Source organism: Palaemon carinicauda, chromosome 33 (genome assembly GCF_036898095.1).
Source record: "Palaemon carinicauda isolate YSFRI2023 chromosome 33, ASM3689809v2, whole genome shotgun sequence".
Lineage (NCBI taxonomy): Eukaryota > Metazoa > Arthropoda > Malacostraca > Decapoda > Palaemonidae > Palaemon > Palaemon carinicauda.
The window spans coordinates 34,602,895-34,629,446 of record NC_090757.1 but is presented as its reverse complement, the minus strand read 5'-3'; the positions used below and the strand labels follow the sequence as shown (position 1 = coordinate 34,629,446).

Below are 26,552 nucleotides of genomic sequence, written 5' to 3'. Positions count from 1 at the left end.
AAAATACGCCAGCGATCGCTATGCAGGTAGGGGGTGTACATCAACAGCGCCATCTGTCGAGCAGGTACTCAGTACTCAATGTAAACACAGAACCAATTTTCTCCTCGGTCCACTGGGTCTCTATTGGGGAGGAAGGGAGGGTCCTTTAATATATAATCACCGGGTAAGTATATTCAAAAATTTATTTTATTGATAAAAATAACATTTTTCAATATTAAACTTAGCCGGTGATTATATAAGCTGATTCACACCCAGGGGGGTGGGTAGAGACCAGCATTACTTGTTTACATTATTATGAGCTAAGTATTTTGTATTTCATTTTAGCAGTTATTCAAAATAACAAACATAAAATAAATAAGTACCTGGTAAGGAAGTCGACTTGAACAATTACTCTGCCTTTTTAAGTACGTCTTCCTTACGGAGCCTCGCGATCCTCTTAGGATGCTGAGCGACCCCTAGGATCTGAAGTATCAAGGGTTGCAACCCATACAACAGGACCTCATCAAAACCTCTAATCTAGGCGCTTCTCAAGAAATGACTTTGACCACCCGCCAAATCAAGTAGGATGCGAAAGGCTTCTTAGCCTTCCGGACAACCCAAAAACAATAATAAAACATTTCAAGAGAAAGATTAAAAAGGTTATGGAATTAGGGAATTGTAGTGGTTGAGCCCTCACCCACTACTGCACTCGTTGCTACGAATGGTCCCAGAGTGTAGCAGTTCTCGTAAAGAGACTGAACATTCTTAAGATAAAAAGACGCGAACACTGACTTGCTTTTCCAATAGGTTGCGTCGATTATACTTTGCAGAGATCTATTTTGTTTAAAGGCCACGGAAGTTGCGACAGCTCTACTTCGTGTGTCCTTACCTTCAGCAAAGCTTGGTCTTCCTCATTCAGATGGGAATGAGCTTCTCGTATTAACAGTCTGATAAAATACGATAAAGCATTCTTTGACATAGGCAAAGATGGTTTCTTAACTGAACACCATAAAGCTTCAGACGGGCCTCGTAAAGGTTTAGTTCGTTTTAAATAGAACTTAAGAGCTCTTACAGGACATAAGACTCTTTCTAGTTCATTTCCAACCATACGATAAGTTTGGAATATCGAACGATATTGGCCAAGGCCGAGAAGGCAGCTCGTTTTTGGCTAGAAAACCAAGTTGTAGAACATGTAGCCGTTTCGGATGAGAATCCGATGTTCTTGCTGAAGGCATGAATCTCACTGACTCTTTTAGCTGTGGCTAAGCATACCAGGAAAAGAGTCTTTAAGGTGAGATCTTTCAGGGAGGCTGATTGTAGCGTTTCGAACCTGTCTGACATAAGGAATCTTAGTACCACGTCTAAATTCCAACCAGGTGTAACCAAACGACGCTCCTTCGTGGTCTCAAAAGACTTAAGGAGGTCCTGTAGATCTTTATGTTGGAAAGATCTAAGCCTCTGTGACGGAAGACTGATGCCAACATGCTTCTGTAACCCTTGATAGTGGGAGCTGAAAGAGATCGTTCTTTCCTCAGATATAAGAGGAAGTCAGCTATTTGAGTTACAGGGGTACTGGTCGAGGATACGGATACTGACTTGCACCAGTTTCGGAAGATTTCCCACTTCAATTGGTAGACTCTAAGGGTGGATGTTCTCCTTGCTCTAGCAATCGCTCTGGCTGCCTCCTTCGAAAAGTCTCTAGCTCTCGAGAGTCTTTCGATAGTCTGAAGGCAGTCAGACGAAGAGCGTGGAGGCCTTGGTGTACCTTCTTTACGCGTGGCTGACGTAGAAGGTCCACCCTTAGGGGAAGTGTTCTGGGAACGTCTACTAGCCATCGAAGTACCTCGGTGAACCATTCTCTCGCGGGCCAGAGGGAAGCAACTAGCGTCAACCTTGTCCCTTCGTGAGAGGCAAACTTCTGCAGTACCTTGTTGACAATCTTGAACGGAGGGAATGCATATAGATCTAGATGTGACCAATCTAGTAGAAAGGCATCTATATGAACTGCTGCTGGGTCCGGGATTGGTGAGCAAAATATTGGGAGCCTCTTGGTCATCGAGGTTGCGAAGAGATCTATGGTTGGCTGGCCCCAGGTGGCCCAAAGTCTCTTGCATACATCCTTGTGGAGGGTCCATTCTGTTGGAATTATTTGTCCCTTCCGACTGAGACAATCTGCCATGACATTAAAGTTGCCTTGGATGAACCTCGTTACTAGTGATATGTCTTAGACCTTTTGACCAGGTGAGGAGGTCCCTTGCGATCTCGTACAACGTCAGAGAGTAGGTCCCTCCTTGCTTGGAGATGTACGCCAAAGCCGTGGTGTTGTCCGAGTTCACCTCCACCACTTTGCCTTGAAGGAGAGACCTGAAGCTTTTCCAGGTCAGACGTACTGCCAGAAGCTCCTTGCAGTTGAAATGCATTGTCCTTTGACTCGAGTTCCATAATCCCGAGCATTCCCGACCGTCTAATGTCGCACCCCAGCCTACGTCCGATGCGTCCGAGAAGAGAACGTGGTTGGGAGTCTGAACAGTTAGGGGAAGACCCTCTCTAAGGTTGATATAGTCCTTTCACCAAGTCAGACAAGACTTTATCTTTCCGGAAACCGGGATCGAGACCGCTTCTAGCGTCTTGTCCTTTTTCCAGTGAAAAGCTAGATGGTATAGAAGAGGACGGAGGTGTAGTCTTCCTAGTGACACAAATTGATCCACGGATGACAGTGTCCCTACCAGACTCATCCACAGCCTGACTGAGCAGCGTTCATTCTTCAGCATCTTCTGGATGGATAGCAGGGCTGGGGGCTGATCGTCTTGTTCAGCAACGTCCTCATCAGAGGGTTCCTCATCCGAAACTGATGAGGAAACGGCAACGGAGTGGGCAACGTCTGACTCGCTGAATCCGGTCGCACTGGTGGATGCGTGACGGAGCCGGACGCAATATCATGGAACTGCTGCACAGTCTGTGAACTGTCAACAACCATGGGTGCGCGAGGAAGTACAGCGTCAACCCGAAACTGTCTAGACCGTCTGGGTTGTGCAGTCAACACCCTACCGGGTTGCTGAGGTTGACGCACTGCGTCACAACAAGTCACCTCTGCTGGTTGTTGAACGTCCTGAACGTCAACAACCACCTCCGAGCGTCGCTTAACGTCAACGTGCGACTGGCAACCCACACTGGGTCGCATTGGTGGAGGAACCACCTCAACTGGCAGACGCGAGTAGGTTACCTCAGCGTCAACAGGGCGCACAACCGACCGGTTGGAAGGTTGTTGGCCAGAAGGAGGAACCACCTCAACTGGCAGACGCGAGTAGGTTACCTCAGCGTCAACAGGGCGCACAACCGACCGGTTGGAAGGTTGTTGGCCAGAAGGAGGAACCACCTCAACTGGCAGACGCGAGTAGGTTACCTCAGCGTCAACAGGGCGCACAACCGACCGGTTGGAAGGTTGTTGGCCAGAAGGTTCTTCTCCGCATTTAAGTCCTCTATCAAGGACGCAAGCTTGGACTGCATGGCTTGCAGCAAAGCCCATTTAGGGTCTACGGGAGCAGGTGTGGCAACAGAAAGGGGTTAGCGACTGAGGCGGAACCGTTTACCATCCCTGAAAGCCTTGTTATGTGTGACATAATAGTACAGCAAAACTTCAAAGGCTTGACAAAAGCTGAGAAGTTGACCTGTAAACAACTTGGAGCGTCTCCTGGCTAGGCGCCAGGGCGAGTCTACCAGAATTGAGAAGTCTATCTGGGCAGAGGCATGAACTCCCAAGCCGAGAACTTCTCTCGTGTCATATCAGACTCTCGCTCTATAAGCCAGTTTAAAAGAAGGGAAATCAAAGGCTGTATCCCTAAAAACTCCTCCTGGTGCAAAAACCAGTCGCCTAGCCAACATAACGCTCTCTAGGAGAGCGAGAGAGCACTAGCTTAAAAACAACGGCTTCGAAGTAGCTAGGCCTAGTGTAAGTTCTGACGTTTAGGCGAACGAGGAGCAGCAGTTACAAGATCCGGACGAAGATCCTTAAAAAAATCATCATGATTTAATTAAAGTCCATAGGAGGCTAAGCAGCTTAAGGCTCCTCTCCATCTGACAGAGTCCTCAAGGGAATATCAGTAGGAGGGAGAACAGCAACTTCCTCATCCACAGGAACCTTGTCCGATAAAAGCTAGGTTACCTCAGTGAGTCTCTCACTGGTGCATAAGTAGCAGACCAGAAGGCAACGTCATGTAACTGCTTGACAGTCTGTGAACTGTCAACAACTGAACTGTCAACCACAACAGGTGTGTGAGGACGTACAGTGTCCACTCGAGACCGCTTTGACTGTCTAGACTGAGCAGTCAAAACAACTCTAGAATGCGGAAGTTGACGCACCGCGTCAAAACAAAACAACTTAGACTGTTGTTGTACCTCGCGAACGTCAACGGAAGATTCCGTGTGTCGCTGAACGTCAACATGCGGCTGGCAGGGTACACTGGAACGCATGGGTGGCGGGACTCTCTTGGAGTGCGGGAGAAGGTCGCCTCAGCGTCCACAGGACGCACAACCGTGGTTGGTTGTAGGCTAGAGGTTGGTGCAGTGTCAACCTTCTCCGCACGAAAGTCCTGCATCAATGACGTTAACTGAGACTGCATGGTCTGCAGCAAAGACCACTAGGGTCTACAGGAGCAGGTGCGGCAACAGACGGTGTGACTGCCTGATGCGGTACCGCTTTGCCTCTCTTAGGAGGTGAGCAGTCGTCGGAAGACTGCAGCGAGTCCGAACTGACCCAGTGGCTACAACTGGGCCGTTGGACTTGCGCGGAAAGGACCGACTTGCGCTTAATAAGCCGCGAGACCTTGGTCCATGGTTTCTTACGAGAAACCTCTTCCGCAGACGAGGAATAAATGGGCTCTCTCGTCTTAGAGTGGGTGGGGCGATCTTGGGTAGATACGCCCGAAACCACAGAGGGAAAACGTCTGTTCGTTGATCAAGGCCTCTCGAACCCATAAGTCGTTCGACATTACTTCTCCCCTGGGCTTGGGAGCTTGCAAGAGGTCCCGGACTAGGTGAACGACAGGCACGAACAGACGAACCCTCGGACGCAACACTGTAACACTTTGCGCATATCACTTTATCGATTTTCTGTTTTGCACTTATTTCACTGAAATCGAAACTTTTACTGATTTCTACCTGAAACACGCAATTCTACCCTTCATTAAAAGGTAGTAATTGCGAAATCAGTCGTATAATGCAAGCTCATTAATACCAGCAAAAAACAGAAAACATATTTTAAGATAAAAAAATCAGTGGCTGGGAAAGAGACTAAACACTAGTTCATATAACTACGTTTTCAATCTCTCACCGCACATAGCCTGGGGACGAGAATAAAAAACTAAAAACGTTTTATCCTTCCTCCCCGTACAGCGACTAGGGACGAGAGCAACTCGAGAAAAACGTTACCCGCTTGAACGGAACGTTTTCTCTCCTCTCTCTCCCTCCGTCTCTATCTCTCTCTCTCTTTCTCTCTTGATTTCGCACCTAAGAGAAGAGCCCAATTATATATCGTCAAAAAAACATGTTATTTGACTAAAGGAAAAAACTGAAAGGTTTTCCAAATAAAAAGTTCCTTTAATTTAGAATTTAAAACATTTAAGCTAAGAAAGAATGAACAAAACGTCAGAATCGATTTACTCTTACTGCAAAGTGAAACCGTGATACACTCTCTCTCTATCGTAACGATAGAGCGCATGTTGAACGTCCTGAACGTCAACAACTGCGTAGTCTAAAAAACTAAACGTTAGTTCATCTTTGAAAACAGTACGAAGACTATCAAAGAAATTCTTTCATAAAACATTAAATTTTAAAAAGTTTTAAATTCTTTAAAGGCTAAATACGATATAACGGGCTCAACGTTGATTAACTTCGGTTCCAAGTAAGGACCGCCTACTATCAGGAAAGGTCGCATATAAACAAAACATAAAAATTTATTTTTATATGTTTATAATAAATGGAAAGTTAATCGAAGAGGCCTAATAAAGGCGGAGAGATATAAAATATATAGATCTATAACGTGTTAAGCAAAATTACTAAAAACCTAAACACACTTCCGTCTAAGGGAAGGGTCGGCCATTTAAAAGTGAAAGAGAGTCCATACTCTCCTTGTCACCATAATTAAATCTATCCAAAACGAGTTCAAGTTTTGAGATGAAGATAAAACACCTGCATAGTGAAAGCTCAAAACTAGAAATGTGTACTTCACCAAAATATGTGAAAACCAATCCAGTAAGCAATAGCGAATTTAGTAGGTCTTGCCGGTGGCACGACAGAGAGAAAATTGGTTCTGTGTTTACATTGAGTACTGAGTACCTGCTCGACAGATGGCGCTGTTGATGTACACCCCCTACTTGCATAGCGATCGCTGGCGTATTTTGAACGTAGAGTTTTTCTGTCGGGCAGCAGAGCTGCAGCTTATATAATCACCGGCTAAGTTTAATATTGAAAATGTAAAGATAATATAGATGAATGGGTTTACATTTATATCCATCCAAGGGGGATTTTACTTTTACTTTTTCCATATGATAAGTTAGTGCTCAGTTACATGAAATAGAATAATGCTCAGTATGGTCCATTACTTGCTTCAGTGTCCATTCCAGCAACATAATGTGTCGACTGCTGCACAAGGGAGGAAAGAAAAGAGGGAAAAGGCCAGACATTATTCCTCTTAACCTCGACTGATGCTGCAACCGTTATTATAGACACGATGCTTCTTGCCCTGTTAGGAACTAAGAACACTACACTACTTGTTGAGCAGCTGGGTCAAAAGAGAACATGTTGAAAGTCTTGTGGGTATAATCACTTAGGCTGTGAAGGTCATCTGGCACTTCCAGACTCCTGCCTCCAAAACTAGCTCTACTCACAGGTTCCTTTTGAAGGCTATAGTAACTCCCACTCGACTGACTTCCTGAAAGCAAGCTTGAGATGGTTCTGCCGTGTCTATCCACTCGATGTTCCTGCTCTCTGGCTATTGTGTTTCACAGACAGAAGGAGATGGTGTTCTTTCAGACTTTCCTCTTACACTCTTACTCCTCCCTGTACTGATAAACAGGTTTGGTGCTGTGGCCTAAAGGGTAGAGTGCGCTTCAGGTGGCGTCTTAAGTGTCCACACAGGTCAAAAAGGCTACTAATCTTGGAGTGAAGAAATAGAAAAGGGCTCAAATCTAGGGTCATCAATGGTGGGGTTCTACGGTTTTACTATGAATTCCTGCCCGAAGGAAAAAGAAATTTTCCTAAAACCCTCGGTAGGACGTACTGTACAGAGTATGACAATCCGTAGATTTTGCTAACCCACTTAGCTTAAGCCAGGGTGTCCTCAACTACATCTTCTGTGGTCTCTGGCAGGCTTGATGGGGTTACGTCAGCCTTCTCCTCTATGGGGGTTGCAGGAGAAGGATTGGTGGGTGAGGAAACTTTAGGTTTAGCGGTAGCTTCAGCTAACATAAGCTTAACCACTGTCAGGATGCCTAGAGATGGCCACAATTTCCTTAGGGCATCATCTCTAGCTGGGTTATTAACTGAAAAATTATCAGGCTTATTCTAAACTGGCTTGGGACTAAACACCTATTTAGGGAAAGCGGGTAAGACCAACTCCGTCTGACCTTATGATAAAGTTAATTTAAGGTGACCATCTTTCTCTGTAACCTCACTGGAGAGAGGTGAAGGAGGATTCAGAAGCCTGAGTACCAGAGGAAGGAGAGACAGGTTTAGCTGAACGCTTCCACTTTGAAGAAGACTTTGGAGGAGAAGTATCTCTTAGTCTTCTTTTTCCTTCTATTGCCATTATCAAGCCACTGTGATGACAGCCATGATTTATATTCCTTATAGGGAGATGACTCCTTAGAGCCATGGCCTCTTCAGGAAAGACACAATGAATGGGGATGCACCAAGCTCCTGCTTATAAATGTTCCACACCTATGGACAGGAATAATAGAGCAGGACCACATGCGCACACGTGGTTTCTCCATTGTAAAAAGCAACCAATCACACTGAAAATTTAATAGAAAGAAAATTTATTAGCCAAGTTTAGTTGCACAGAAAGGAGGTTTGTTTACCATTGGTGGCTGAAATTGAAGTGGCTACTCAGCAAGCGAGAGGAGGGCTGATTCCAGTTATAAGATCTTAACAGTTGAGTTCCCAGCCTCGCTGAAATCATTTTCCTATTGAAGGAGGAGGAATTGTATCTGCATTGAAACAAAGTCAGATTATAATCAAGTAATGGTTTGCATGAAAAAGAAAAAAAAAATCTAAATTTGTTTCATTACAAACCCAAACCAATACTGTACAGTAATCCCTCACCTAGTACACAACTGGAGAGGTAAGCAGAGGTGCTGGCAAAATATGACCATAAAAGCTGAAAGAGCTCTGGAAAGCAGCTCTCATCACGGCTAAAGGTACCCAAGCACAATGAAGGCTAGAACAGAGCTGTTTACTGTAACAGTTCTTGTCAAGGTTTAAAAAATTTTGAGCTGCATTAGAAAAACATTGAAGCAGCACTGTAAGAGTCTTCGTCATGACTTTTAGATCTGAAGTCACTTATAAAAGGGCTATAGCTGTAGTTCTGATAGGAGTGGTTCCCTGTGTCTTAAAAAGTGAATTTGGTAGTGTAAAGCACTTCATTAATATACTATGGAGAAGAACTAAACTTTGGCCTATTTATGGCTACACCTGGGGACATCTGCCTCACTAATAAAGGGAATCCCATTATTTGCTGACAGTAATCGTTCCCTTAGTCTAGCGCACTCTCGTCTCAATGGGAGAGGTGGAGAGGAGAGAATGGCGTTTCTATTAAAGCATTGCACAGAATTCAGAAAAGTATTGACAATGCTTGTTAAGCACCTCTGCTTTACAAAAGCAGCACCAAGATTGTGGAAACCAATGAAGGACCTAAGTATGCAATGGGTAGTAAAACGACCGTTGCAAGAGTAGAAGTGGTACTGGCAATGCCTTACCCACAAACGAACTGGAACGGCAGTAGATGGTGCTAAAGGTGAGCCCTGTAACCTGGCCATTTGCATCCCTGAACCAAATTCCTTGATATATATAAAAAAAAAGGGTTAATTTTTTCAAGAGCAAGAGAATGAGGCCAGTGATTCACTGCTGGGACATCTTGAAACCGATCATAATAATTTACTGCTTTATTATTATTATCACTATTTGGTTCAACCAGATCACTATCCGGGAGATTTCATTTTGGTAAAAAAAAAATAACGGACAAAATACCATCACTAAAACTAGTTTTGTAAACCTTAAGTGAAAAATTTAAGCACATAGAGAGAAGAGTAAGAAATCAAAGTTTGAATGAAAAACGTTTATTAGAAAATCTAGTTATCCCACAGTTTGCTAATGAGCTAGCACATATAGACACCTATTGTATATGGCTATATTCTATAAAAAAAGATTATATTGAATGCAATGAATATAAACCCTATGCTATACGTACTTAAAGCAGAACTGTACTAGGTGCCCTCCTATTCAATTATATAAGAAATACCAGTGAGAATAAATTTCTGGATAATTACCATCCAGAAGGGGTGAAAACTATCCACGGTTTGGTGACAATTTCCTCACTCTCCAAAAATCCCTGAATTATATTCTAATCACCATATCCTATTTGAGCAAATATACATTAAGGACCGTTTACACAGGGATAGTTTACTGGCGTCAACAAACTTTCCGTATGCAAAGGCAAACTGTCCTCGCGAAAACACTTACAATCCTAGAGTTTACTTGCTGCTATTTACTAGCGTCAGTGAACTATTCCCGTGTAAACTGGCCTTTAGAAGAGGAAAATTAATTAAGATAAAACAGAGCAGGTAACACTTCATACAAACAATTATTGCTAAAGCAAAATGACTGGATGCTTGAGGACAGCAGTGAACAATGTCAAAGATGCACAAATGATAAAATGCTTGGCTGCTTGTGAATGAAGGATCCACCTCAATTTTCTTTATTTAAAGAGATTGAACTGTCAGGTAGATTTCAGGAACACGAAAACTTACCTGGGAATTTTATATTGAGCTTAGAAACTGGTAAATTCACTTATATTGTTGCATCAATTCATGAATTTTACTTCTATAATTCACTTTCAAGTTATAATATAATACAGAATTGATTGAATGAGTGTAAATATATTTCTAATCTATTAATTCAATAATCTACCTTATTCACTTCAGCTTTAAAAATGATCTTATGCTAATCAGTTGTTTATATCAAATATGTATTCAAGATGCCTTTGGGTTGATTTTTAAACTTATGGTTGCATTTCCACAACTTATTCAATCACACAATGAAATTAGCAGCTCAGATAGAATACTAATTTTCTTATTAATGGGATGCACCAGTCATCAAATGTATTTGTAACCCATCATTGCCCTGTTTTCACTGTATTCCTATTTGATTTATTTATAAAAATGACAAGCTGTTGAAGGTACTATTGGGGAGGACAGCTGAATGTAGCTTTAAGCTACTCAGTAATACTGGTCTATGAGAACTTAAAAATATTGGACTTCTTTGCTCATTTGTGTAGATGGGTATGTACTGTAATATATAGATTACTTAAAAATAATTCAATATAGTTACACTACATTCTTGATCCTTTCCTTCTTCCACTTGTATGATGCCTTTACACTTTTCATTCTAATTCCTATATTCCTCCCTAATATATATGCTGTATCTACCTATTAAAACTTATATACTGTATATGGATACATACCTGAGGTGAAACAATTATACTGTTTTCTCTGGTGGAGGAGTCTCGTGGTTCACCCGATACCATGGACCAAGACGACACACTGCTGACATCATCACCCGCTTCTGACATAGCTGCAAGTGTGATATGATTTTAAAATTTGTCATACAGAAGTTACAACATAGAATAAAAATCTGTGGCAAATCTAAACGTAAAATTACATAATTCAGAGCTGAGTAATGAGAATAAAATCTTCAATATACTTTCTAAGCCTAACAATGGATCACTATGTAAGGACACATCATAAATGCATACATTACAACTAAGATCCAAGCTCAGCAGTTATGTGAAATTTGTATTATGAAAAGTTTCAAATAAGAATTCTATTTCTAACTCGTGGAATAATGGGATTTTAATAAAATTATTTCCATACATAATGCTTCCATCTCAAAGCTGGTTAAATGTTGATATTTTCCCTACAACTAGAAATCTTCCCATTTTTCTTTCTTTGTAACAGCCCTGCCCCTTTAATGGAGCACTAAATCTATACAGAGGTTATGGTAATACTGTACATGTGTGTGGGTACGGGGTGAATCCTTTACGTTTTTGGTCTCTTACATCAAAACTATAGTAAATTCTTTTTAGTGAAGTAGATTTACACCAACTCGCAGGGGTGCCCTTTTGGCTCGGAAAAGTTTCCCGCTCGCTGAGAAAAGTTTCCCACTCGCTGATTGGTTGGACAAGATAATTCTAACCAATCAGATAGCAGGAAACTTTACTGAGCTAAAAGGGCACCGCTGTGAGTCAGTGCAAATGTGTCTCATTAAAGAAAATTGAGTATAGTTAAATAGCCTCTTGACACCATTAGCTAGTGGGGAGGTCGAGGGAGGGACATGTTTATGAACATCAGGTGAATAAAGACATACTACAAATTTGAAAAACTATTTTTATTTTTCCTAGCCATACAAACCAGAGTCATTTAAACGGGTTACTCATTCTGTTTTCCATGACCAGATAAAAGAAAGAGTTTGGTTACACCATAACAGGTTGCTTGGCAACCCCACTGCATGGCAGTGTTACGCACTGCTGTATGGCTTGTGTCACTCTCTTCTCATCAAAGACTTGTGTGATGAGGCGGGACCTTTGATTAAATGACTTAGATATGTATAGCCTGGAAAAAAATTGTTTGAAAAATTTGTAGATTCTTCCTACGCTGATACAAACTTCTAAGTGATTTAAATGGGAGTCTTCCTAGGGGAGGTGGGGAGTCTGTTAAGAGGTAGTATTCACTCTCTGATAATTACAAGTACATACAGATACATACAGTATAAGTAGGAGCTAAAGGTTTAAAGGCTGGTCATGAATGGCAGAGGCAAGGGACAGTGACATTGCCTTGTCAAGCAGGACAATGCCCTAGAGACTGACCATATATACATATACTCAGCACCAAAGCTCCCTCTCCACCCAAGCTAGGACAGAGGAGGCCCAGGCAATGGCTGCTGATGACTCGGCACATAGACCTATAGGCTCTCCCAAACAATCCCCCTCCTTAGCTCACAAGGATGGTGAGGTTGCAGCGACCAACGAAACTAACGAGTTTCAGCGGGACTCGAACCCCAGTCAGGGACGTTTCCACATCGGCCGCTACAACCCTAAAGTAAAAAATAGATTATTCAGGGACGGTTTAGCCACCTCGTAAAGAGGTACGGGTGTAGTGTCCAATCCTTTAAGTTCAGTCTAAGACAGGTAAAGCCATATGAACATTAAGCATCAGGCTAATGTAGTATATATAATATATTAATTTATAAAGAGAATCCTGCATTAGGGTGTCGTCCAAGCAAGACCTTCAGATCCGTCTTGTGACCAAAATGAGACTTGATCAACATTCATACCTTTATAATGAAGAGAATAACTGATACCTTGATAAAACAGTTGAGTGTCCCATAAGAGTTTACGTTAGACTATTTGTTGACCTGCATCAATAGGTCCTAAAGAAAAAGTCAAAAGATCAGAGTACAAACTTTCAGGTAGTGTGATCCGTAAAAGTGCTCTGCCTTTTCCAGACACCAACTCTGAAAACTTGGACCACTGAGTGCTTCTTGCGGAATGCTTTGGTTGCAGCAAGACCATGAATATTATGTGCACTATGTGGGGTCCCTGGTGACACTTCCTCTGAGGATTTATATGCTCTCATAATTTTTTTCCTCAGCCAAAAGAAAATTGTGTTTCTGGACACCTTTGTGGAGCATCTGATGGAGGAAAAAGCGACGAGAAAATCGCCAGGTTGGAATTCTGTAAGCAGAGCATGTCCCAAGGGGATAACTGCTTCAAGCATCTGACTAAGATGGCGTTGCATCTTTTAAAGGATGTAGTTTCCTCAAAGGGAGACAGGAGATAGTTGGATGTTGCAAGAACTCTTGAGCCTTGGCTCCTGACCTCGAGAGGTCTTCAAACTGTTTCAAGACGTTCTTGTCCTGCAGATTTTTAGTTACCGCAAAGCGTGAAAGCGTTCCTGACCCATGGTTGAGCCAAGAATAGGCTTGTATGACAGACATAGCTGCTACCTACATGTTTAGGCAACTAAAGAATAGAGAGAAGGTTAAGTAATTCGTCCCCTGGTGCAGTCGGTACCAGGTTGACGACGACAGCATCAATAGGGAGTGGGTTCGGAAATGTGCCAAAGTGAACATAAAACCTCCTTTCATGTGAAAAGCCTAAGGGAGATAATGTAGAGGACTTGCTAGCTTTTAATAAGTTCTCTGATGCTGAGACTTGGGCACTGAACGAGTCCAGTGCATCTCTAGGCTGATCAGAGTGCCACATCAAACTCATTTAGGACTTTGAGATTGAGGAAAAATTGTATCAATCACACACTGCCTATTAGCAGATTGCACATGAGGGGGCCTCACCAAGGCCATCCAATTGACAGAAACTCATGATTTTAAAGAAATCTGATGCTTTCGAACCAGACATCAGAACCTCTAGGTCGGCTATATCAGCTAAGCTGGCGCCTGCCAGCACAGTGAGATTTTTTGGAGATTTATTAATGGTAATATTACAATGATCAAGGGGTGGTTCTACTTTAGGGGTAATTGATGGTTCCCCCTCCACAGTCATATCAGAAGATTTTACTTTTCCTTAAACGTCCTTCCTTTCTCTTCCAACATTCAGTGAATGGAGAGAAGAGGAAGCAAAGAAAGATCAAGAAGAGTCGAGCTCACTCCTGGCATATGGGTGTCTACCTCTAGCAGAGCGAAGGAGTAACAGGGAGTTCCTTCTCTGAACTCGCCTTGTAAGAGAAGAAGGATTTTTTTGAGGCAAGCCATTTAGCGTGCCTTCTACAAGGACCACATCTACGACACTTAATAATTGTGACGTCATCTGCTGCAGATGGGGCTGCCACTCTTGGAGAGGGAGGAAATGTTTCCGGCACCCTTTTCAAGCCTAGAACCTAAAGAGAAGATTCATCTGAAAAATAATTCTCTAGCCATTCCAAATATTGCGTAAAATTTGAAGCATTACAAACATTAGGCAAGGTACTAGTATGAAGGCAGCGTGGTAAAGCAACAGGTTTATTATTCAAATAAGAACCAGCTTGTTGGTGGATACAAACCAAAACTTCCTGACAATGGGACACGAATGTGAGGGTGTTCCATTCCTACAGGAGCCTGAATTGTGGTAGCACGAATTGAACGCGCAATATTGTATGATATGGTAACATAGCCATCAGGCATTGAAATGGCGATGCATTTAGTGATGTCATCACGCATAGGCACAGCAGGGCCTACAGACTTGTTAGTCTGAATATAGGTCCGGAACATCCTGAAATACTAACACCACAAAAAAAATTGGAACTTTCCACCAATTTCTTTTTAGTTTTGTCCAAATAAAGCTCATTGGGAATAGAAATCTATTCTTCAACGTATTACCTTTCATCTCAAAATCCTTTTTAAACCTGAAGGCCAGTAAGAGAGAAGAAATCCTTTTCTCAACACTAAAAACCCACATTATAGGAAAGAGCCTGCAGTTCGCTATTAAATTTAGCAAAGGCCAAAACTATCATTATTATAGTTGGAAAAGCAGAAAGCTATAAGCCCAAGGTCTCCAACGGGGAAAAATAGCCCAGTGAGGAAAGGAAATAAGAAAAATGCAAGAAAAGTAATTAACAATTAACAAAATATTTTAAGAAAAGTAACAATATCAAAATAAATATTTCATACATAAATTATAAAAACTTTAAAGCATGAGAACTCTACCCAAAGACAGTGAAAGACCACAGTACAGTGGCTATGGCACTATCCAAGACCAGAGAATAATGGTTTGATTTTGGAGTGTCCTCCTAGAAGAGCTGCTTACCATAGCTAAAGTCTCTTCTACCATTGCCAAGAGGAAAGTAGCCACTGAACAATCCCATTGCAGTAGTTAACCCCTTGAGAAAGAGAAAGCATTTTAGCAGTGAAATCTTTAAAAGAAAAATTGTAAAAAGTTCAAAACATGAGCCACTTAAATATTGTGAAACTACAGTATAACAAAAGCCCTGAAAACATGCATAATAATTCCCAATAATAATTCTGGATACATGAGTAAGATATTACAACTGTACCTATAACCCTTAATGGCTGTAATAGAGAATTTCCTTTCATGAAATAAGAAACACAAAAATTTATCGATATTATCCAGTCTAGTTCTTACTGAAACATTACTTGACCTGTAGTAATCAAAATACACATTCCATTGTCGTAAGTACAAAATATTAGTAGAATGTATTTTGGAACCGAAATAGGAAATCTAGAGGACCTAATTATAATTTTTTTCTGAGAATATGGAGGACAGTTTCTATACAGCTTTATGTAACATGAGAGTTTGGAAGAATTTACCTAAAAAAAAATTAGGTTACCTTAGAAAATTGATACGGTAAGGCAATCTCCTTAAGAGATTTTGACAACAGAAGCTACAGATCTGTAAACCACTCTCTCCCAGGCCAAATATGAGCAACCAGAGTCATCCTTTTGTTTGAAGATACCCTAAACTTATTACAACCAAAATCATTGAGAATGGAGGAAAGCCGTACAGATGCAGATTCTACAAGTCCTGTATCAAGGCATCTATCCTCATTGCTAAGGGATCTGGAACTGGAGAGCAAACTACCTCCATTTTCTTGGTGAAATAGGTCATAAACAAATCCACATTTAGTCTTCCCACCAACTCCATATTTCTTGACACATTAAAGAATGTAGAGACTATTCCTTTGGTAGTCTCTGCTGTTTGCTGCTTAAATATGCTAATATGTTCAATTTTTCTGGAATAAACAGGGTTACAAAGATTATTCCCCTCAGATCCATCCAAGATAAAAGTACTTTCGCTTTCCGAAATGGGGATTCTGACCTGGTTTCCCGCTCCTTCCTAATGTCATAACTGTCATGTTGTCTGACAAAAAAACCACCAAGCATTTCCATATTTCCAGACTCTTGAGTCTGAAGGGTCTTGAGAACTGCTAAGATCTATGCCCATATTGATTCTTTCTTCGACCATCTCACCGACAGGCGAAAATAATCCATTGTTGTGCCCCACCCTTCCTTTTGTCATAATGGTATCAAAAGTTCAATAGCATATAGTTGAATCTGTAGTTGGAGAATCAGTGGTTCAGGAGGTTGTACTGTAGAGGGAAATTGCCAAAATAAACATTTGCCCTTTTTACAATGATGAAGGAACAATGGTTAAAATAAAGACATACTTGTTATTGCTGTTAACTGTGCTGGATCAGTGAGCAACTGGCTGAGCTTTTCCTGTAGACGGTCTGCACGCTTCCGTTCAACAGCTAGTTGTTTCTTCAGGTCTTTAAGCAAAGTGAGGCCTTTGCGCTCATGAATACGTTGCTCCTCTTCCCCATCAGAAACCTAGACAAAAACAATCACTTGAAATAAATCTTACACTTATGTGAAACGGTCTAAAAAGAAATAACACTATGTAACTATAATGTACCTAGCATAAGCCTCTCTACTTCACTTGATTACATGTAAAATGTAAATGATACTAAATGCACATCTTTTTGTCAACTCTACCTTTATAGTCATATTTCATTATAATTATTTCAAAAGTTTAGTGAATAACTGTTATCAACCACCACCAAAATAAATCATATCATTTCAACATCTTGATAGGTAATGTACAGGCTGTATCAGTCACTTGACCTGCAAGATACTCAAAGGATGCAGTGCATTTCTTCAGTATAATGTAATTCTCATTTCATTTAGAATCAAAACCTTTGTACAGATGTTATTATGAATTGTTCATAGCGAGAAAGAAATTGTCTTTACATCTGGTATATTCCTTCACAGTGTGGCAAAAGTTAATTCAGTAATAATTAATGAGGTGAAGAGAACTAAGTAATAAATAAATCTTCTGTTCAGACCACAACACATTTTCATTTAAAATGTATGTCAGCATGTTCCTTGGGTAATTCCCTTTCATTGATTCATGTATGTATATTTATTTTACATTTATAGATGAAGTGTAAATGGCCAAAGGGTACGGAAGAAACACAGACTTTCCTCAAGGATGTTAATGGAGGAGGAGATGGCGGCATAGTACATAACTGTCCGGCCAAGCCATATATAACCCCGTAAGCGAGAACCAAAGAAGGCAGTTTGTTTACTACCAGCATCTACTTCATTCCCCTTATGTGTTGGGTACTAAGGTATGTATACTGTACTGTAAATGTGACATACCTTTCTTTTCAACGCTTCAACAGATTCTTCAAGCTCCTGTCTCTGAATGTTACTTATCTCAAGTTGAGTCAAAAGATCCTGAAAATAGTATATATGATAACAGATTTTACATGATAAATCTATTATCTTTTATGTGAAAAATATAGAGAAAAACGAACAAAAAGTTATATCATATCTCTTGAATAATGTTTCCCACTTACTTTTTGTTCATCATCAAACTTCTGTTTCATTTCTTCCATTTCTTGAATCTTTTCTGCAGTAACTCTGTTTGCTGCCTCTTCTGTTAATTTCTTTTCTCCTTCCAGTTCCTCAGAGAGTTTCTTAATCCTCTCCTCCAAATTGGTTTTTTCAAGGTTACACGCTTCAACTTTATCTTCCAAATCTTTCGATTTCCCACTCATGTCTTGGAGCTTGTCCTGTAAGGATATTTATTCCAGATAATTAAAACCATCAATATTTCTTAAACATACACATCGATTTTCAAGAATGTTCTTTCACTGGAGATATAAATAAAATTATCGTTATTGTAAAGGTAAATTCAAATTTCAAAATACATAAGAATATGTTATGAATAATCACAGGTTACATACATCATTCAAGTAAACAATACAAAAAGCAATAATTTTAACCTTAAGTTGCTGATTTTCATTAGCTGTTATACTGAGCTCCTCCTTGTGCTTATTGAACATTTTTTCAAGTTCCATTTTGTGGGACTGCCTCTCTTCTTCCATATGCTGTTTCATTTCATCCATAAGAAGTTTTCTGCTTTCTGCAAGCTGGAAAATATCAAACAAGTGAGAAAAGAATGTAACAGTTGTTTCACCTTCATATCAACTAGAAAAGTGATGCTAAACACAGGAATAATCAGATATTGACTATTTTGTGAAATATAGGAAAAAAACTTTGTACTAAGATAATGTTTTCTCTTGATTCTTCCAATGCTGTTTCTTATGAGTTAATGTAACAAAATTTGGTGAATTCAAACGTTTCATTGTTCGTCATTGATATAAAAAAAAGACCCTGACAAATAGATTATTACCATTGAAGAATAAGGTACTGAAGTGTCATTAATTTCTATATCAAATGAATATTAATGCAATGTAAAGGGACAACTGTGCCTGATAGCAATATACAATACATAAATTATATGGTCATCCAGTTACATTTGCATTTATATAACAGAGCTTTTCGCAAATGTTAAACCACCGAATGATAAGGGATGACCGTAGAGTTTTTATAGCTTTTGTGAATAGTTTCAGAACAAAGTCCCCCTTTTGCTTCATAAATTGAATACAAATCAAAACTAAAATTCCATAATGCTAATAGTTCATTATGAAACCAATTAATGGGTATTAGTAACTTCCAAAGAGATGACTTGTAAAAAGATACAGTATTCTCCTTTGATACCACTGTCATACTCAAAATCGTAAAAGGAACATTGTCTCTACTGTATATCAAAATCACAACTGGTGCAGCTGAAAAATGACAGAGGGCTAAATAATGTAAACGGCTGAGTATGATACATTTTCAAAACGCTAACCTTCGTTTGTTCATTAAGTGTATTCTGTTGAGATTCCAACTCTTCGTTAAATCTTGAGAGCTCGTCTCCAAGTTCAGCTAATTTTTTCTCGGTCGCTTCTTTTTGTGATAATAATTCATCCTTCTCAAGAGTTAAGGCATTCATTTTTCCTTCTAAGTCTGTGAAAGAAATAGGAAGAAATCATTATTCACAAAAATCAAGGTAAAAAATAAAACAGAAAAATCTATTAATACACAAACTCTTGTTACACTGAAGGCCTATAACTCTGTAAATACTCCGTACATCTCCTACACTGGAGTCACAAATAAATAGTAAAAGCATGGTTTGAAAACATTATCTCATAAAAGGAGTTTAATTCTATATAATCAAGTCTTCTACCTCGTGTCAAAGGTTGCTGGAAAGCAAAAACTCAATTTAAAATAATTTATACATCATTCAATTTCAAAAGACATGGGAAAAAACTTCACTTTTCAGTAACTACAAAATCTCTAAACATAAACCTGAAAAACACACAGATAGAAACATAAACATCATCATCATCATCATCATCATCTCCTCCTACACCTATTGACGCAAAGGGCCTCTGTTAGATTTAGCCAGTTGTCTCTATCTTGAATTCCTTTGGAAGGGCATCATGATTGGGATTGCTTCGATTATCCTGTGGTGGCTGCTGAGAGCCTTGGAAAAATGGCGATGTCCTTCCAGGATCCCTGAGGAGAACTTGCAATAGATGGAAACGAGTAAACTTATATCCCCTAGGCTCTAACTCAAAATATCACATCACCAGATTAGTCTAGATCAGGAGTTCCCAAACTGGTGTTTGGAAGCACAAAAGTCTGTGCTCTGAGATGTCTGGCATTGCTCTTTAAAAGTTGTTAAAATAGTGCTTGTAAGCACCAACTCTTCATGGCATTCTTTTCATGTCACTTGCAGTTGATGACTCCACTGATATTGGAAGTGCTTCTCAACTTCTTTGCTATACACTATTAGGCTTGATGATGATAATGATTATGGTAGTTTAGACTTTTTTAGTGCTTTAACTTTGCTTGGGATGTCAACTGGTGAATATATTTATAATGCATTAACATTCTTGTCAAGAAATTAGCATCAGTTGCCACAGATGGAGTTCCATTAATGGTCGGAAGGCTGATAGTATTAAATTGGTTTCTCATTAACTGTTATTATTATTATTATTATTATTATTATTATCACTAGCCAAGCTACAAGTATGGTTGGAAAAGCAGAATGCTACAAACACAAGGGCTCCACCAGGGAAAGCAGCTCAGGGTTGAAAGGAGATAAGGAAATAGCAAATAAGCCATATGAAAATTCCCACTGTTAGGTTAGGTATTGAATTATTTAAATGTATTTGGCTCTATTTCATTCTATTGTATTATACAAAAAAAAATCATGTTACGAAAGCCACTCCGGAATTAATTAATTTCATATCCTGAGGTATTATAGCACAGTACAGTAGTTATACGTAATGAATAAGAACATAAAATATTTCAAGATCAGTAGCAACATTAAAATACATCGGTCATAAACACCAATGTGTACAACGGATGTTTGAGCTTTTCTAAAAACAAGTTCCATAATTTAAAGAACGAAAGGTTTGTACCCACGTAGGAACAAAGCGAGTTACAAATTCAACTCTGACGATACAGCCATTACTTTCATAAAAAATTGTTTGAATATGTTATCTGTGCTTACCTGGAATATGCCATTTCTGAGGAGGTTTTTTTTATGAAAGGAGGCAGGTGGCCTTGATAAATTTATTTCAGTATAGCTGTATCTACAAGAAGATATATCTCAAAGTAGCAAAATATGCATCAAGTTATATAAGACAAAATACAGCATCCCCTATAGTTACATAACCGGGGAGAGTAAGTTTAAGACTAATCCAGTTACACAAGTGAAATTTTCAAACATCTGTGTGATAATAAGCCTTTGTCTTTTCTATTAAGACACTGATCTGTATTGAGTGGTATATAAATGTGAATATTTTCTTGTATTTGGAGTGATATAATTATGAATAACACTATTTTTTCTCAAAATCTTTATAATTACATAACAAACTAGGGGGTCTGGGAGAATCTTTAAGTGACAACAGCAATCCCAACTGACTTTCCAACATTTGCTTGTTTCTGTTATCAGCTACGTTAGTGGAAGTAATCGCTTTAGACCAGTTTACCCTCAAAGAGCTGAATCATAGATATCCTGATGTATTATACCTGGGACTGGCAGTCACAGAAATACAAGTCGTTCACAAGTAATGTGACCATATCCGAATAAATCGCTTGTGCTTTCTCAAAGATTACAGCATCTGTTAAACTATCTCCTGCGAGCTGCTTCTCCATCAGCCACACCATGAGCAGATTCTCCCTTTTTTCATGAATAAATATACGTTCGGAGCTTTAAAATGCCTTTGAATGCCATTTTAACCTTAAGCAATTCCTTCTGCTTCAAAATCGTGCAGAACGCAGACATTGAACGCTTGTACTGCTTGGCCAAGGCCTTTACTAGCACACTGTCTTCATGTTTCTTAATAATTTGACATTTTAAATCAATGGACATCATCCCCTTCTTCTCTGCTATTGTCACTAGCATTTACTTCTTTAGGAGGTATGGTTACAAGAAAGTTTTTAGGAATTCTAACAAAGCACAAAACAAGATGTCCCAAGCACAACGAATCACAGTGTTCACTCTACGAGGTGAACACGTGAAGAGAACAAGAGAGCGTGTTGGAGGCTTGAGGGGGTTGCTATGTCGTCACTCCTCACTATGCCATTGGGCCGCGGTGTCCCGAACTCGTATAACAATTTCTTGCTCGTGTAACAAAGCAAAATCAACCAAGTTACAACTCCTAGCTCAGAAAACTAGTACATTAATTCACTTGTAGGTCAAGGTATTATTATATTAATAATGATGACGATGATTATGTCTAAGTAAATAATATTAGGGTATCAAAAAATTAAAAATTACCAAGTATTATTAGTTTATGACACTCATGTAAACATAAGCCTACCAGATACCTTGACTTTGCATACAAAACCCTGGGACTACTTAATGAACCTTTTTGGGAGGGGAGAAACGTGGGCAATATTTGCCTCAAATACAGTAACTTGGAGTTCAAAAAGTGCACTCACATCATCCAAAATATGAACAAATGATACAAGAATAAAGTACCACGTTCAATGAGATGAGGCCACATTTCTTACCTACTTCATATAACTGCTACTAATAATTATACCAATTTTATGTAAAAAAAACGCAGTGAGCACATACCCTTAATTCTGTCTTCTTTTTCCGACAGCAAAGCTTCAACCCGTTGAAGCTTCTCCGATGCACTTTCACGAGATAGATTTGCTTCTTCTAATTCCTTCAAGAGATTTTCACAATAACTGGTCTTCTCTTTCAACGTGGATTCTGACTGAATCAAATCGTTCTTTGCTTCCTGCAACAGTTTTTGGATTTCACCGAGTTCGCCTCTGTAAAAGTGACAGATAAGTAAAAGAGCCCAAACCAAAACATTTGAAGTTGATTATACTATTAAAAGATAACTTAATAACCTTATTCAGAAAACAAACACAGAAAATGAATTACAAGGTAAACCTCCTCAGAACAGAATGGCCTCATGAAAGGGGAACAAAACAAATGAAATGGAGATATTTCAAATGACTACAGTATACATTAACTAATGAAAAAAAAAAAATGGGTTATAATGATTAATAATATAAGTACTGATAAAAATGCATATGCAGTAGTCAAAATGAAGTTAAAAAAGTACTGAAATCTAAATAGAATATGTAAATAAAAGTGTGCACAAGTGTCACCTCAAGAATGGAAATGGAACAGCCCAATATTTAAAAATAAATATATGGTTTCATGGTTACCATCCAGAGTACGATGGCAACTAAGATTATGAGGCAGATATAATCAGACCAATTAACTAATTTATGTAAAGGTTAATTGTTTTTTCTTTTAGAACTGGGATGTTGTATGTTGTATGCCGTTCAAATAAACGCTAATGATTGATTTTATTGTAAGATACCAAAATGTTTGTTCCTAGTTATTTGTTAGCTGTATAATAAAGACCGTTTGCTGGTATGACTAATTCTTAATGGGAATCTACAGTACATACGCTAAACTACAAGATAAAAACAACCTTTTGATAAATACCTTTCATTGGCTTTCCTCAAATCTTCTTCCAATTTCTCTTTGTCAGCAATTAAACTTGAGACCTTTTCCTGCTCCTCGCACAGCTGACTATTTATCCTTTCCACCTCACTTTGCAACTGGCTAGTTCTCTCCTGATACTGCTGCAGAGTTTCTGAAAAATGATATTTTCATTATAAAATAAATTTTTGAATATACTTACCCGGTGAATATATAAATAGCTGACGTCTCCGACGGCCCGACAGATTCCAAAAAACTCGCGAGCGATCGCCATGAAGGTTGCGGGTGTGCCCACCAGCACCGACTATCGGCCAGATACCGCATATACTTCTCAACCACTCCAGTTCTTCTCAGTCCGCAGGGTCTCTATCGGGGAGGAAGGGAGGGCCTTTAATATTATATATTCACCGGGTAAGTATATTCAAAAATTTATTTTATAATGAAAATATCATTTTTAAATATTAAACTTAGCCGGTGAATATATAAATAGCTGATTCACACCCATGGTGGTGGGCAGAGACCAGTATTATTACAATAAAGGTGTATATGTTCAAGAGTTTTTGACAAATATTTCATAAAAAACCAACTTAAGTATAGGTACCTGGTAAGGAAGCTGACTCTGATGATTACTCTGCCTCATTAGTCCGCTTTCCTCACGAAGCCCAGCCATCCTCTCAGGATGCTGAAAGACTCCCAGGAGCTGTTATATCCAGGGCAAACACCCCTATAACAGGACCTCATCAAAACCCTTAATCTGGGCGCTCTCAAGAAACAATATTTGACCACCCTCCAAACCAAAAAGATTGCGAAAGACTTCCTAGTCTTCCGTACAACCCAAGACAAGATTAAAAACATTTCAAGAGAAGATTAAAAGGATATTGGGATTAAGGGAATGTAGTGGTAGAACCCTCACCCACTACTGCACTCGCTGCAACGAATGGACCCAGTGTGTAGCAGTCCTCATAAAGAGTCTGGACGTCTTTCAAGTAAAATGAAGCGAACACCGACTTGCTCCTCCAAAAGGTCGCGTCCATAATACTTCGAAGGGATCTATTTTGCTTAAATGCCACCGAAGTCGCTATTGCTCTCACTTCGTGAGCCTTGACCTTAAGCAAACTACGATCCTTCTCACTTAAATGAGAATGTGCCTCCCGGATTAAAAGTCTAACAAAGTATGATAACGCATTCTTAGACATGGGCAATGAGGGCTTCTTAACGGAGCACCATAAAGCCTCAGAACAACCTCGTATTGGTTTAGTTCTAGACAAGTAAAACTTAAGAGCTCTAACGGGGCACAGCACTCTTTCAACTTCATTACCTACGATCTCTGAAAGACTAGGTATTTCAAAAGATTTAGGCCAAGGACGAGACGGAAGTTCGTTCTTGGCCAAAAAACCAAGTTGAAGAGAACATATAGCTTTATTTGTCGAGAGCTTTATTTGTCGAGAAGCCGATGTTCTTACTAAAAGCATGGATCTCACTGACCCTTTTAGCCGAAGCCAAGCTCACCAAAAAAAGTGTCTTGAGGGTAAGATCCTTCAGGGAGGCTGAATTTAAAGGCTCAAACCTGTCTGACATTAGGAACTGTAGGACCACGTCTAAGTTCCAAGCAGGAGTTGAAATACGACGCTCCTTAGAGGTCTCGAAAGACTTAAGGAGGTCTTGGAGATCTTTGTTATTCGAAAGATCCAAGCCTCTATGCCTGAAAACAGAAGCCAACATGCTTCTGTAGCCTTTAATGGTGGATGCAGAGAGGGAGCGACCGTTTCTCAGATACAGGAGAAAATCCGCAATCTGCGCTACAGAGGTACTGGAGGAGGAAATAGAGGAGGACTTGCACCAATCTCTAAATACCTTCCACTTCGACTGGTACATCTTGATGGTAGAGGATCTTCTAGCCCTCGCGATCGCTCTAGCTGCCTCCTTCGAAAATCCTCGAGCTCTTGAGAATCTTTCGATAGTCTGAAGGCAGTCAGACGAAGCGCGGGGAGGCTTTGATGAAGTCTCTTTACGTGAGGCTGCCGTAAGAGATCCATCCGTAAAGGCAGACTCCTTGGAACGTCTACCAGCCATAGAAGTACCTCTGTGAACCACTCTCTCGCGGGCCAGAGGGGAGCAACCAACGTCAACCTGGTCCCTTCGTGAAAGGCGAACTTCTGCAACACCTTGTTGAGGATCTTGAACGGTGGAAATGCGTAAGCGTCCAGGTGAGACCAGTCCAACAGAAAGGCATCTATGTGGGCCGCCTCTGGATCTGGGACTAGAGAGCAATAAGTCGGGAGCCTTTTGGTCAGTGAGGTCGCAAAGAGATCGATGGTGGGTTGAACCCAAGTCATCCAAAGACTCTTGCACACATCCTTGTGGAGGGTCCACTCTGTAGGGATCACCTGACCTCTCTGACTGAGACAGTCCGCCAAGACGTTCAACTTCCCTTGGACGATCCTCGTCAAAAGCGAGATGTTTCGATCTCTTGACCAGATGAGGAGGTCCCTTGCGATGACGAAAAGAGCGTGGGAGTGAGTGCCTCCTTGCTTGGAGATGTAAGCCAAGGCCGTGGTATTGTCCGCATTCACTTCTACCACCTTGTTTCGAAGCAGACTCTCGAAACTCGTCAGTGCTAAATGGACTGCTAACAGCTCCTTGCAGTTGATGTGAAGGCTCCTCTGGTCTGCCGCCCAAAGACCCGAGCATTCCAGACTGTCCAGAGTCGCCCCCCAACCCAAATCCGACGCGTCTGAAAATAACACATGGTTTGGGTTCTTGACTGCCAGAGACAGACCTTCTTGAAGTCTTATATTGCTGTCCCACCAGGCCAGGCAAGTCTTGACTGGTTCGGAGATCGGAATTGAGACCGCCTCCAAAGTTTTCTCCTTGTTCCAATGGGAGTCTAAATGGAACTGGAGAGGGCGTAGGTGAAGTCTCCCTAGAGAGATAAACTGTTCCAGGGATGAAAGCGTCCCTAGGAGGCTCATCCAGCTTCTCACAGAGCAACGGTCTTTTTCTAGCATGAGACGGACTTTGAGCAAAGCTTGCTCGATCCTGTTGGCAGACGGAAAGCCCGAAAAACTAGACTCTGTATCTCCATCCCCAAATAGAGAATCGTTTGGGAGGGAGTCAGCTGAGACTTCTCTTATGTTCACCAATAGGCCCAACTCCTTCGCAAGATCCAAAGTCCACTGTAGGTCCTGCAGACAGCGATGACGGGACGACGCTCTGAGTAACCAGTCGTCCAGGTACAGGGAGGCTCTGATCCCCGACAAATGTAGGAACTTTGCTACATTTCTCATGAGCCTCGTAAAAACAAGAGGAGCAGGGCTGAGGCCGAAGCACAGTGCTCGGAATTGGTACACCCCATTCCTGTATACAAACTTTAGATACGGCTGAGCTTCTGGATGTATCGGAATGTGGAAGTACG

At 40.4% G+C, this 26,552-nt stretch overlaps 1 protein-coding gene across 2 annotated transcripts in view; it reads right to left on the bottom strand.

The window, feature by feature from the left end:
• Nucleotides 1-26,552, bottom strand: part of LOC137625924 (GRIP1-associated protein 1-like) — a 109,771-nt gene that overhangs the window by 8,981 nt on the left and 74,238 nt on the right. For both annotated transcript variants that reach the window (XM_068356934.1, XM_068356935.1), the window contains exons 7-14: nucleotides 23,141-23,291; nucleotides 22,247-22,449; nucleotides 18,959-19,116; nucleotides 18,048-18,194; nucleotides 17,619-17,834; nucleotides 17,419-17,496; nucleotides 16,425-16,587; nucleotides 10,715-10,824 (exon numbers count right to left, since the gene is read on the bottom strand). In XM_068356934.1, coding sequence (XP_068213035.1) covers nucleotides 10,715-10,824; nucleotides 16,425-16,587; nucleotides 17,419-17,496; nucleotides 17,619-17,834; nucleotides 18,048-18,194; nucleotides 18,959-19,116; nucleotides 22,247-22,449; nucleotides 23,141-23,291 — 1,226 coding nt within the window. The remainder of the gene's footprint in view (nucleotides 1-10,714; nucleotides 10,825-16,424; nucleotides 16,588-17,418; nucleotides 17,497-17,618; nucleotides 17,835-18,047; nucleotides 18,195-18,958; nucleotides 19,117-22,246; nucleotides 22,450-23,140; nucleotides 23,292-26,552) is intronic.